General features: G+C 41.2%; 1 protein-coding gene across 1 annotated transcript in view; it reads right to left on the reverse strand.

Moving 5' to 3' along the window:
• Positions 1–15,078, reverse strand: part of parga (poly (ADP-ribose) glycohydrolase a) — a 35,230-nt gene that overhangs the window by 13,424 nt on the left and 6,728 nt on the right. Inside the window, exons 6-7 of the mRNA XM_063192157.1 lie at positions 10,495–10,587; positions 8,209–8,363 (exon numbers count right to left, since the gene is read on the reverse strand). Coding sequence (XP_063048227.1) covers positions 8,209–8,363; positions 10,495–10,587 — 248 coding nt within the window. The remainder of the gene's footprint in view (positions 1–8,208; positions 8,364–10,494; positions 10,588–15,078) is intronic.

The raw sequence follows: 15,078 nt of genomic DNA on the forward strand, positions 1-15,078 counted from the left end.
ATTGATAAGACCATGCATGCAGGAGAAACCAGTTCCTGAAGAAACCAGCTTCGCTGCTTGGCCCCTAATAAGGAGTTCATGGCTGTATATTGTTGCAACCAACATCAATAATATTAAAAATGTAATGCTGTTATGAAAATGATGAATTTAATTATCATCTGGGCAGAAACGTAACATCCAAGACATAATTTTTTCCAAGCACTCCCACCCACAGTGTGGTTCCACTTCTGTCCACAATGCTCTTCTTCATGTTATTAGTTTAGTGAGGGTCGAGGAGGGGCTAAAGCAGACGAGAAAATGGGAATGTCTGTCACACCCATCTGCCAACGTGACTGGCAGGCCCTAATCATTCAACAAAATGTCATATCGGAGATATATCCCAGCAGTGCTTGGCCAAATCTAATAACAGACAGGATAACAGCTCGGTAAATAAATCAGCCTCACATTCTCATGCAGCAGGGTGGGACCGACCAACACAGTAGTCAGCGCTCGGCGGGCTGATGGATGAAGACACACACGCTGACGAGATGGATAACTGTGCACTTTATCATGGGCCCAAGCGCGGCACAACACTCATCAGTTTTAATTACCTTTCATGGGCATTACCTTCAGCTGTGTGCCACATGAGTGGCGCCGCTGGGGCGGTAACAGCACTGGGGGTAATCAGAACGACAGCCCCGCCCCCGACTCCTATGTCCCGGTAGCACTACACAGCAACATTCATCACACTTTGGGCCAGAAAAAGGCTAAATAACTTGTCTCTTGGCGAGGGCCACCAATGGTCAAAGCAACTGACAGGTTCACGTAAATGTGTCTCTACTCCATTACATTCCACACTACATGCCACAATTAATCTTCATCACATTTAGGATTTTTTTTTTAAACGATCACATTGTGTTTTGAACAATTGCTGTTACGGAAATCCTTCTAAAAGCAATACTGGCTAGTGGCTACCATTCCACATGATTAAAACATCAAATGCAGACTTTGGACACAAAATTGATGGTTGTAAGTTAATTCTCAATTATTTCACTGACTTAGCACCTAGCACAGTTAGAAAATCGAAGACCGGAGACAGAGGATGAAGATAGAAGACACAGACGATGAAAATATATAATATAAATATTAAATTGTTACCCCTTTGAATTCTACCCCATTTTTTTGCATTCTCAAATAGTTCATCACAGAAACTTGATAAAAAAAAATGTGGTTTATAGGTCTCGTCTTACAAGTCTTATCTTATCCACCTTCTTCCTAGCTCCCATGATACCTGTGCTTATTTGCACCCTGGTTATGCCTCAGGGCTAGCTGCCAGTAATTAGGGGCCAAGCAGCGAAGCTGGCGAAGGCCCCTAATGTATTAGCTGGTATTCTTATTAGGGGCCAAGCAGCGAAGCTGGCGAAGGCCCCTAATGTATTAGCTGGTATTCTTATTAGGGGCCAAGCAGCGAAGCTGGCGAAGGCCCCTAATGTATTAGCTGGTATTCTTATTATTATGTCACCTCTTTCCTCTCCTTAGCAAGTCTATGGCAGCCCATAGAACCGTACATAGGAAAATGCTGTAAATCGGCACACACATTCGGGCGTGGCTCAGCATTACCCACAGCAATTTATAGGTCCCCAGCCCCAACGCTCTAGCGCCACCAGCAGGTCAAAGTTGCAGGTACATTTCTGCTTGTAACTTTGAACCGCTGGGCCAATTTTCATGAACTTGGTATCCCTGGAATCCTTGAGCCAAGACGAATCCATAGGGTGCCTATGACGTCATTTTCCACCAGGATAGTTTTTCCGCCATTTTGAATTTTGTGAAATTCAATTAAAATGCTACTTCTCCCACAACTTTTGACCAAATCGCCCAAAACTCGGTATATAGTATCTCTGGACTGAATTTTATATGGGGTCTCAAGGAATATTGGATATCTTTTATCGTTTAGCTGTGACAGCCAATCAAAATAATTGTAAAAGTGGCGAAACAGGAAGTGAGGTCATATCTCAGCAACCGTTTGTCGCATATAGCCAAGAGTTTTTACACACATATGCTGTGTTCCATTATTCACCCTATGTACTGTGTACCTTGCTTAAGTGCGGTGAAGTACCCTTTCCACCCTCCGCAATTCACGAGGCGAGTACATTCCGATTCCCGTTCTGTCTGATACACTTAACGGAAATGACGGTTGGTCGCGTGACATCCGAGTTTACCAACCGCCAATATGCAATTCAACACGGAAGGCACTGTTCCTTATGCTAACACTTTTTAAAGTTACCCCTGCCTCTAATACACATGGCGATTGTCTTTGGAATCAAAACTATGCTGTTATCACAGAGATTCAACCGTTTGACAGATCTGACACTCAACTACGTCACAAACATGGCGGCCGTTGAGTGCGAAAAGTGTACAGTAACACCACACTTCGAAAAATGGCCGTTTTGGGGGCGTTATCCGGGTAATTTACAGTACACTTTACCCTCGCGATTAGAAATGGAACGCCCTGCGTACCCGAACACAGTGCGGAAAGGGCGTTAAGTACGGGTAATGGAACACAGCAATAGTAGTCCATCCCTTGCCCTCCCACAACAAAAATCAGATCCCCAGCTCTAGCTCTGTAGCGCCACCAACAGGTCAATATTTTAGCTACATTTTTCCTTGTAGCTTTTAAACCATTTGCTCGATGTACAAAGCGGATTCCAAAAAAGTTGGGACACTTTGTATTATGTGAATAAAATCAAAATGCTGGCATTTTCAAAACATCTAATATGTTAATAAGGTAGAGCATTATGTACAGACAACATATCAGTTGTGAAAGTCGAGCAGAATTATTGTTTTGAGGTAATTATGTGATCATTTCAAATTTCACCCTTGCAACAAATCCCAAAAAAGTTGGGACAGGGCCAATTATTGGATAAGACTAAACACAACACAAGGGATGAGACTGAACAGTTAAATACTTTCACTGTTGGCATAATTTTATTCAAAAATTAGATATTTTGATATGCGAGACATGATTTCAGCAGCTCAACTGATAGGTGTGTTCTTCAACTTGTTTACCTTTTTGTTATGCTTATTACGTGGCATATCCTGACTGCAAGAAAACAATGTTGTGACCTGTTTACTCCTATGATGGAACCACACTGTTGGAACATAGTAGAGATTGACATTTGCCGCCATTATGGGGCAATATCTAAAGGCGGTGCTCCAAAATATAATGCCTTGGTAGCTATGTTTGCTGTTTAAAGTCTGTATGTATCATTCAACATTCATTTTAATGCTCTACATGAGTAAGAAGACCCTAACCAAGTCACCTCTGCACCCCTTTACCATCATATATGCTGTCTTTCAGATTGACCACTAAATCTAGTCGAAGTATTCATTTTCTATATAACCTGGAGGGTGCATGACTCCATAATTTTCAAAAAGGATTCAATATTTTCCATTCTGTAATCAGAGGACAGTTTCACATGTCTACTAGGTCCATAGAATGAGCCTTTCCGCACACAACACGGTTTAATGTCTGCATCATGTGCATTAATCAAGTGTTGTGTTTATGGTCATTTTTTCGAGAGCTGTCATTGTTGGAGTGTCATAGTTTGCTTATTTACCACGAGTATGTAATGATCTCATAACTCGTGCAATGATACACAGAACTTTATATTACGGAAATAGGCCTTATATACCTGCAATTTTGATAATTCAATCTTTCTGTGTAATAGATATGTAATTAGTCCCTCAAAATCTTCGCTGCTGAGTGCCACAGCCTCTATGTGATGCTATTTTATTTGTGCATTCATGTTGGCAGTCAATATAGTTCCTTTTAAAATATTATTCCTTGTGTAATTTTTAGAATTATCCAACTATTACAACATGTTTTGGCCCTGTCCCAACTTTTTTGAGATTTGTTGCATGGGTCAAATTTTAAATGATCACATAATTACCTCAAAACAATAATTCTGCTCAACTTTAACAACTGATATGTTGTCTGTACATAATGCTCTACCTTATTAACATATTAGATGTTTTGAAAATGCCAGCATTTTGATTTCATTCACAAAATACAAAGTGTCCCAACTTTTTTGGAATCCGCTTGTAAAATATATTACTATCACTGGAATCCTTGGGCCAAGCCGAATCCAACGCACTATATGACGTCATGTCAACGCAGAAGAGAAATTCCACCATTTTGAATTTTGTAAAATTCAATAAAATGCTACTTGTCCCACAATTTTTGTCAAAATGACCTGCAAAAATGTTCACATCATCTTCAGACTGAAGAATTTTAGATACCTCTTATAGTTTGGCAATGACAGCCAATCAAAATTGTCGTAAAAGTGGCGAAACAGGAAGTGAGGTCATATCTCAGCAACCGTTTGTCAGATTCTTTTAGGATTTTTTACACACATTCTAGTCCATCCATTAACCTCCCACAAAAAAATCCGGATCCCCAGCTCAAACTCTCTAGCGCCACCAACAGGTCAAAATTCTAGCTACATTTTTGCCTGACTTTGGTCCTAAGGTAGCGCTGCAATTAGCAAAAAAATGCTAGCAGATCAATTTTTCTGCTATGTGATGTTTATGCCAGCCCATAGAAGAAAAAAACTGGCATTTGACACATATTATTACATTACATTAGCACCTGTTTTTCACCTATGGGATGTTTAAGTTAGCCCATATGATCTTATGTAGGAAAATACTCAAATTTAGCACTCCCCTTAGGTCCCCACCCAACCCTCTAGTGCCAACAGCAGATTTCTGCCTGTAACTTTTGAACTGCATGCCAAATATTAAACACCTAGATATCTTTGGAATCCTTGGGCCAAGACGTAATCAACTATGATGTAATGTCCACCCAAATAGAATTTCTGCCATTTTGAATTTTGTGAAAATCAATAAAATGCTTCTCCTCCCTCAATTTTATGGGATTTTTTCATGTCGGTACACATCATCTTTAGAACAAGCTTAGCAAAAGTTATCCTTTGGATCCTGCGCTGACCTTTTTCGTTTGGCCAAGACAGCCAATCAAAAACATCCTAAAAGTCTCCAAACAGGAATTCACTCTCTGAAGAGGATGTGAACCACATCAAATGAATGCCCTCTAATTAGGTGGTGATTGTGAAATGTTGACATTGGATGAGTATCATCTTATCTCTGGATCTGAATATGCCCATATATCACATTGTTAAATGCCAGGTCTGATATTTTCTCTGCAGAGGAATGTATTATTGGAAACCTGGCCTTGCAAAACCAGTTGATCTTATTAGTATGCAAACGCTATTAATGCACTCTCTGCAGAGGATGTGAACCACATCAAATGAATGCCCTCTAATTAGGCGGTGATTGTGAAATGTTGACAATGGATGAGTGTTGTCTTATCTCTTAGTTCTCATGAATTCACCTGTTCCAGTAGAGCAGCTTTCTACACTCTTCCCTCTCAGCACAGGGCACATGTGGTACACCAGAGTCACGTAACTGAGTTTCACCCTCATGAACTGCATATGAATTATTATGTGAACATAGATTCGGAAATTAGGTATACTGAATACTGAAGCTTTATATCACCTCAGTTGGCAAACACCACCCCCCCATTCTGCTTGTAACTTTTGAACCGCTTGGCCAATTTTCATAAACTTGGTATCCCTGGAATCCTTGGGCCAATCCAATGAACCCTATGACGTCATTTTCCGCCTGGAAAGTTTTCCAGCCATTTTGAATTTTGTGAAATTCAATAAAAATGCTACTTCTCCCACAATTTTTGACCATTTCACCCGAAATTCGGTATATCGTATCTCTGTACTGAGCTTCATATGGGGTCTCAAGGAATATTGGATATCTTTTATCGTTTAGCCATGACAGCCAATCAAAATTGTCGTAAAAGTGCCAAAACAGGAGAAGTGAGGTCATCTCATCTTTGTCGGTTTCAGCTACGATTCTTTACACACATAGTAGTTCATCTCATGACCTCCCAAAACAAAAAATCAGATCCCCAGCTCAAACTCTGTAGCGCCACCAACAGGTCAAAATATTAGCTATATTTTTGCCTGTAGCTTTTAAACCATATGCCCGATGTAAAATATATTACCATCACTAGAATCCTTGGGCCAAGCCGAATCCAACGCACTATATGATGTCATGTCAACCCAGAGGAGAAAATCCGCCATTTTGAATTTTGTAAAATTCAATAAAATGCTACTTGTCCCACATTTTTTGTCAGAATGACCTGCAAAAAGGTACAGATTATCTTCAGACTGATTGGCATCAGGGTATTCAAAGATTTTTTTATACCTCTTATAGGTTGCCTGTGACAGCCAATCAAAATTGTCGTAAAAGTGGCGAAACAGGAAGTGAGGTCATATCTCAGCAACCATTTGTCAGATTCTGCTGGACTTTTTTGCACACACACTAGTCCATCCCATGACTCCCCCCCACCCAAAAATCAGATCCCTAGCTGAAACACTCTAGCGCCACCAACAGGTAACAGGAAGTGAGCTCATATCTCGGCAGCCTTTTAACGGATTCAAACTTAACTTGGTTCACATGATCACACTCCCCTCCAAGGAATGCACACCAACATTGGCGAGATTTGGGCCAAAGGGGGCGCTGCAGTTCCTTCTGTTGCCGTGGTGACTTGGGCAAGTTTACTGCTTGGCCCCGCATTGCTGCTTGCAGCTATATTTATTATTACCTCCACCGCCAAGGAGGTTATGTTTTCGGTCGCGTTGGTTTGGTTGTCCATTTGTTTTTCTGTCTGTCAGCAAGATAACTCAAAAAGTTCTGAACGGATTTTGATGACATTTTTTGGAGTTGTTGGAAATGATCAAAGGAACAAGTAATTAAATTCTGGTGGTGATCCGGATAACGATCCGTTTCGAGGATGTTTTTTTGAAAGTTATATTATAGGCATAGGATTCCGCTGCATGTAGACGCATGTTAAGGCATCAGTGACCCCATGGCCTTGGCGGAGGTTTGCAGTCTCAGTGCTTCTAATCTAGTTTTAAAATGGGCGGTGGTGGCTCAGGTGGTAGAGGATAGGTTCGGCCACCCAAAAGTTGCAGGTTTGAGCCCCGCTCTGCATCTGATCGATGTGCCCTTGAGCAAGACACTTAACCCCAAGATGCTCCTGGTGGCAGGTGGTACCCTGCGTGGCAGCCACTGCCACCAGTGTGTGAATGTGAGTGTGAATGGGTGAATGTGATGTATACAATGTTAAGCACTTTGAGTGGAAGGAGTGGAAAGGTGCTATATAAATGCAGTCCATTGGCCAATTGCGGCAGGTTTGCCTGAGGAAGATCCCTCTGTTGGATCGAAACGTTGCCATATGTTTAAATGAAATAAAGTATTTTTGGAGTTAATACACAGTGTGCAGACCGCTTCATCACACTACCAATTGCGGCAGGTAAACATTTCATATTTTGTATACATTTACCATAAACAATGTATTTTCTACTGTGAGAGATCGATTAATATTTCTCAAAACCTTAATTTTAACACCTAAAATTGCGGATGCAGGGGGTGGTTCAAAAAGTTACTAGGTTTAGAGGCCAATTCCTTTTTCACATAAGTAGGTTTAGATGGCCTCTTTCCCTTCATAAATAAAATCGGCACTTAAACATGTTTTTGTGTTGATAAAAAAAAGGTTTGTTAAAGGAGCGCTTCCTGAACTCAAACAGTCAATAATTTGAGGTGGTCTTTGTATGGATAATATAGAACTTGAAAACAGAAAAATACCAAGGCACTCTTGTTCATCAAAATTAAAAAAGCCTATTACATGGCTTGGTTAAAGATTCCCTTAAAAACTCTAGAGCGTTTCAGCCTTCCAGAATTCCTAAGGGAGTAAAAACCAAACCAAAACCAAACCAAAATGTTTTGAGTCCCTGAGGAAGGCTGGAAGGCCAAAACGCCTCAGTTATTAAAGGTTTCTGTAACCAAGCCATGTAAAGAAGGCTTTTTAATTTTGATAGATGAGAGTGCCTTGTTTTTTTTCATGCTTTTGTGTTTAATTGAGAGTTATCTCCATCTACCATTTAAGTTTCCTTGATCTGAAATGCTTGAGAGAGACAAAGATGCAATAAAAGCTAAAAAAAAATATGTAAGGGGGCAAATACTTTCACACAGCAATGTACGTTTTTGTCTTTCAAAATGATTTATATTTTGAGTAGGTCTTTCATTCTAATGCATTTCAAGATTTAACACAATAAAAACCTAGAATCTGTTGTGTACCTGTAGAAATTGATCTCTGGGTAGTTGGCGTATTCATTCTTCCTGTAGTTGCGTCTGGGAAAGGTGCAGAAGAAGGCATTGGCCAGCAGGCAGGCTATCTGCTCCTGGGACATGGTGATGGAGTGATTCATCCTCTGCTTCAGCAGGGGGATTGGCTACAGCAGGGGGGGGTCAAGAAAGAAGGGGTGATGGGCAAAAAGAGGAGAGTAAGGTGTGTGTGTGTGTGTTAAGAAAAAGAATGTGACACAGAAGGGGAGGGAGAAAGAGAGGTGAGGCCAGCAAAGAAGGGAAATGAGTTTAACCATTTAACGTTATGGGGAGGGAGAGGGGGAATCGCATTAACCAAATGGTCTCTTCAGTAATTAAGGCGCCCTGCTGGATTCTTCCAGCCATCATCAGAATCTACAGAGAGGGCAATCCATCTGCTGTGCTAGGCCCTTAAGAGCCCCGCAATGGCATACTGGACTACTAATCAATGGAAACATTAATAACAGGAACACAAATGTACCCTACAACCTTCACCTCTCTAAAATGTAAAGGAAACCCACGCAGGGTCCAGCTAACAGTGTGCTCACGATGGGATAACAATGCAGTGGCTCATTTGGCCTGGAATTGTTAATGAGCAACTCTTACATGTTTATATTAACAACAGTGTTAATATATTATTGTTATTATTATTATTATTATTATTATCATCATTATTATCATTATTATTATCATTATTATTATTATTATGTAGTATTGTTGTTAATATTATTAGTATATTTTTCTTATTATAATTATTACTACTATTATTCTTATCATACTGATAATATAGCTATTAGCATTTTTATTATTATCATTATTGTTATTATTACTGTTTTTATTATTATTACATTATCATCCTCATAATGATCATCACGCCCAAACTACAGAGGAACATGACAATGATTGAGCAGGGTATCCCACCCCTCTCCCACGCCCACCTTCATTGCTCTATTGGGGCATCAGTTGGGCTGCTCTCTTAGGGACTAATCAGAGTTAACCTCAAAATTATGAAGGGTTCCTTCTAGGCTAGGCAACTGTAATCATCTGCTCTTTCTGCCTACTACTCCCTGGTTACTACTAGTGGACTTGCGCCGAGTCAGAAAAAATGTCCGGTGCACGACTGACTTTGCACCGTGACAAGCTTTTTGGGTTTGCAGAGGGGGGCGTGGTGCCATTTCGGGTCACAAGACGGCGCGAGCCATCCGCGTACCTGAAGTATGCACGGACCGACGGCAGGTGTGAATTCCCGTTTACACAGGTGAAGGATACATGGGTGGGAGACGTGACGCCTTGTTTTTTCGTAACATTGGTTACAAACCTACAAAACTATTTTTCCTCTTAAAAACAAATGTCAATAAAGAAGATGTGGTACATTATGTTTCATATTAGTCTTAGATGAGAAAAAAACATTTTTGTTAAGATTTATGTAAAGGTTTATATGTCAAATATCCTGAGGTGTGACTGTAACATTAATGAAACCTGGAATATAATATATATATAAATTAACCAACAACATATTGAATAATGTATGAAGCATTTGGCATGATTGCATAAATATTAACTTTATATTAAGATATGTGAATGTGAAAAAAACTCAAGACAGTAATATTACCAACAAGTTCAATTTCGTAACACAAATTGCGTCCTGTGGGGTGACATGTATGTCAATGTTTGTGAACGGGTAGCTGCAAGGCCAACTACAAGGGTCTTAAAGACTGGCTCCTAACCAGTCAGTACCTCCGTTATTGGAGAGTGCTGTGGAAGTTTAAGGTGACTATTAACCTCTTAATATGTCTTCATATTGCAATGTTTCTGTCACGCAATGCTTAGGTTCATTTTATGGTGTCCTGTGGTGTGACTGCTCTTATAGAAGGGAAAAAAGGTTGTTTTATAAATGAAAACACATTAAGATTAAACACAATATCATTATCACGTTAGCATGAGCTCAGATGTCAGTCATGTATACAAAAGGATTAAAATGGCCATAATGCAGTGAATTTCCTGTGTTGTGACTTAATTTTCCTGCGGTGTGACATGCCTAGGCAATGTGTTGATGCAGGACACATTTTCCCAAAAATGGCAAAAATAAGGCGAAATTCCACGGACCACTCAGTGCTTTATTTTTTCCCCAATTTTTTCCATAATTTTTTTCAGGAATTGGAAAAGCTTTTTTTTTTTGCGTTACGCCCTTAAACGTCAACCACCCACATGCAAATGCGTTCCCATGGGACGTTCCCTATGCCTGCGGCTATCACATACCTGTGTGCATAGCTGGGGGGCACTGAGTGCCAGCCGCACCATGCCAGGGAGGAGATCCTCAAAGAGCTGCTTCACCTCACTATGCGCCAGAGCCTGCCAGAAACAGACAAGCATCAGCATGTTATCAATGAATGAAAGGAATTAATGAAACCAAAAACTACTTCAATAAAAGAAACAACATCAATGTCAAGTGACAGTCAAGTCATTCTTGCAAGCATTGAACTTTTGAGTTTTTGGAGAGCATGCTTGGATAACCAGGCCACGCCCTTCTATTGATACAACACCTTCAGTGTTACTTCTAGTAAGGCCAAGAGCAATACAAATATCTTTTTTTGTTTTGTTTTTTTAGTCAAATAGATTATTCCAAAACCTGAGTTAAAGACAAAAAAAGCAGTTAACAATACACACAATTTCCTTCACACCCCACCAATCCCCATGGAGACCACCACCCAACCCATCCGACTAGGCCCGACTAGAGGCGTGTTCAAGGCAGTGACGTTGTTTAAGCAGAGACATTCTATTGGGACTAAGAAAATCTTTGGTTTAAACTTCAGCACAGCCTTTACCGGCCTCGGCCAATAGCAAACCAAGGGAGGCAGGTTAACCAGGCCATTTGGGAAACGTTATTCATTATCTTCTTGGTCAGACCAACATCTTGGTATGAGATTTGAAAGTCGATGATAACCAGGCAAATGCTTGGATATTTTTCCAGGCTGTGTGAAAAGCCTCTAAGAGATGATGTTAAGATCTGAACTGACTCCCACCCACATATGGTACATCTTTTGATTGAGCATGCTCCAAAGGTTCTCAAGGCCCACCATGTGTTTCTCTTCTGTAGCAGCCACGAGTGCATATGTATTCCTTTCAACAGATGGGGCATTGTAATACATGAAAATTATGTTGACTACTTATGACAATCGGTGAAAAAATGTCACTTAATAATTTGGCGCGCAGTGTAAACCTACAAAAAACGGCATGTTTGTTTTAAATGCTGATAAGTCAAAGTGGCTGAAGTAAATGATAGAAGTCTGCAACACTGTTAATGCTGCCAGTAATTTATTTGCACAACGTTTCGGACCTTCGTCCTTTTTCAAGTGCAACTTGAAGTGGTTGCGCTTGAAAAAGGACGAAGGTCCGAAACGTCGTGCAAATAAATTACTGGGAGCATTAACAGTGTTGCGGACTTCTATCATTTACTTCAGTTACTTTATTTTGTCCAGCACCTGTGCCACTGATGTGCGCACATTCTCTACCTTCTTGATAAGTCAAAGTGGCTCAGTTCTAACATGAGGATCACAGGCATATTGTTCATAAGGTGTTAGGGCCTCCGCATCTCGGCTCCGACAAAGTGCAGAGCACTGCTCTGCCAAAGTTCAATTGTTTCTAATACAACCCCGCACACTGGCGCCGATGTCCGCAGACATCCTCGGATCCCCCGAGTTCTATTTCTTTTTAAAGACATTTTTTTTGGTCGTTTAGACTTTATCAGTGACAGAAGAGTTTGAGAAAGAAAGACAGGAAACGTTTGGGGGAGAGAGAGACGGGGAAGGGTCGGCAAAGGACCCGGGCCAGAATCGAACCTGGGTCGGCTGTATGGTAAACAAGTGCCCTACCATTAAGCCACGGTAGGGCCAGGGACGAGTTCTGTTTTGTCGGAGCCACCCATTGATTATCCATGCTCGGCTGTGGTGAAATTGTGTACGGGGGTCGGAAAGTGTCGGAATCCAAAGTGCTGTCGGAAGCTGTTTACACTCTACACAAATGAGTGTAGAAGCAATACAACTGATCATGCCACGATTAAATTCGCAGACGATACAGCCATAGTGGGGTTAATTAAAGACAGCAATGAGACCCAATACAGGGCCTGGGTGGATCAGTTTGTAGAGTGGTGTGAGTCCAGCTGTCTTTTTCTAAATACAAGAAAGACAAAAGAACTCATTGTGGATTTTAGAACGGGGAGACACACCCATCAGAACATGGTCATACATGGGGAAGACATTGAGGTGGTGAAAAACTATAAATATTTGGGAACTGTAATAGATGACAAATTAACTTGGAGCTGTAACACCGATGCTATTTACAAAAAGGGAATGCAGAGACTGTACTTCATGCGAAAGCTAAGACAATTTAAAGTGGATAGGGATATGATGCAGGTTTTTTATCATTCTTTTGTTGAGAGCATTTTATGTTTCTGTTCTGTGGCCTGGTACTTCTCCCTGTCTGTTGTTAATAAAAATAAGCTGCATAAGATAATCAACATGGCCAGCAAGATTGCTTGCCAGCCACTAAATAGCATGGCCATGACTGTTGAAGCAAGGGTGGTAAAGAAGGCAAATAACATATGTGAGGATCTCTCACACCCCTTACAGCAAGCATATGAGTTGTTGCCCTCAGGTAGGAGGTTTAGGATGCCTTCATTTAAGACAAACAGAGCCCGCCAATCATTTATACCGACTAGTATATCCATGCTAAATAAGACAACTGTAACTTAGACTGAATAGCACATTGCACTTTGGTACTGAATACTGCACTTTACTGTGTTTATGTTGGGTTTTTTGTCAACCTGTCTTTTTGTCCTATAGAGGGAGGGGAGGGGGGGGCGATTGTGGTTGTCTATTGTGTTCTTGTTTATTGTAATGTCTTTGTAATTGTATCAGATTTACTGAAAATGGCACTGGACAATTTTCCGAAAGGACCAATAAATAATCTATCTATCTATGTGCGGAGGGCCTTAACTACCTACCCCACCCAGACACCCACACACACCCTGAAGGGGATTGGGCCAGGTATTGCAATGACCATGTCTGTCTGTCTGTCTGTCTGTCTGTCTGTCTGTCTGTCTGTCTGTCTGTCTGTCTGTCTGTCTGTCTGTCTGTCTGTCTGTCTGTCTGTCTGTCTGTCTGTCTGTCTGTCTGTCTGTCTGTCTGTCTGTCTGTCTGTCTGTCTGTCTGTCTGTCTGTGTTTTGCATCGCATGCAGGTGGCACCAAACATACAGCATGATGTGCATCTAGTATTGGCCAAGTTGACATCTCTGATTGTTCTTGTTACTATATGCTTTTGATACTGTACTTACGTTGTTTTTATACAATACGTGAAAGGTATGGTCAGATGACCTCTGAAACACTGATATAAACTAGCAATTTCAAAGTCTTTTCCCTTGTGGACAGGAAGAGCAATATTGGGCAAGGTCGATGAAGCTTTTGAAATGAAACCTGAAGGCTAGCCCTTGCAGGCCAAGTCTTAGAAGAAAACTACGGCTCGCAAACATTAAAAAATGGAAGGCCGGACGTTTTTTTTTTTGTTTTTTTTTTTAAATCTCCTCCCACACCATAATATATACATGGCTTCACATGCCACCAATGTCAGACACTAATTCACTAGCGAGGGAATCCGCTGCAACCGGGCTTGCCTTCTCAGCAACTCTTTGATTCCCTAAAAAAATACTGATACATCACCAGGCCATGTTAGAGATTTTGCAATCTCCTTTCGAAACATCTGTGCCAAATGTCTACCATCAGTCACCCCCGCTACTTCTTATTAAGATTTGCGGGTTGCACTTTGCAGATTAAATGGGCTTCCTGGAACGGGTGCCTGCAAAGAGCCAGTGAAAGTGAAGGAGAGGGAGAGGGAGAGGGAGAGGGAGAGGGAGAGAGAGAGAGAGAGAGAGAGAGAGAGAGAGAGAGAGAGAGAGAGAGAGAGAGAGAGAGAGAGAGCGAGCGAGCAGCAAGGCAAGGCAAGGCAAGGCAAGGGCGGGCGGACAGTCTAACTGCTGGAGAACAGGAAGCCTGGGCTGGCAACTTACCCAGCGCTCACATTTTATATGACCGCAAAGAAGGGCCTGACTAAATGCTGTCATAAGAAATGACCCGGCTGACATCATAAAGTGCTCTTCTGGGTCTAATAAATGGGCCGAGCTGACAGGCCTGGTTGGGTTGGGGTACTGGGCTCTGTGAGCGTGTGAGCATGTGTGAGCATGTGTGTGTGTGCGCGCGTGTGTGTGCGTGTGGTGCTGAGGTAGCAGGAGCAAAGGCTTGCTAAATCACTGGCCCTTCGACAGCTATTCACACAGACTTCCCTCATCCAAGAGAGAAAGAGAGATAGATGGAGAGAGATAGAGAGAGAGAGAGAGAGAGAGAGAGAGAGAGAGAGAGAGAGAGAGAGAGAGAGAGAGAGAGAGAGAGAGAGAGAGAGAGAGAGAGAGAGAGAGAGAGTCTGACAAAATAATCAGAAATGATGCTGACAGGAAAATGAATAGATCACATTTTAAGGATAGGGATTCCCCCGTCTTCAATAACATTTACATTTCAGTCACTAAAAGCAGCCAATTTCAGCACCACTATTTTACAAAATACATAAAAAATTACGTTTACATCACAGTTTAGTTTATCTGATATCTGTGCCCTAGTAGGAAAACGCCTTTATCTTGCTACACTGTGAGCACTTCTTTCACCATTATGAATAGGGCTGCACGATTATGGAAAAAATCATAATCATGATTATTTTGGTCAAAATCGTAATCACGATTATTAATCATGATCAATGAATTTTGCAGATTTTTTTGAAAATTATAACAAGATGAAATA

Source organism: Engraulis encrasicolus, chromosome 24 (assembly GCF_034702125.1).
Source record: "Engraulis encrasicolus isolate BLACKSEA-1 chromosome 24, IST_EnEncr_1.0, whole genome shotgun sequence".
In the NCBI taxonomy this organism is placed as follows: Eukaryota; Metazoa; Chordata; class Actinopteri; order Clupeiformes; family Engraulidae; genus Engraulis; species Engraulis encrasicolus.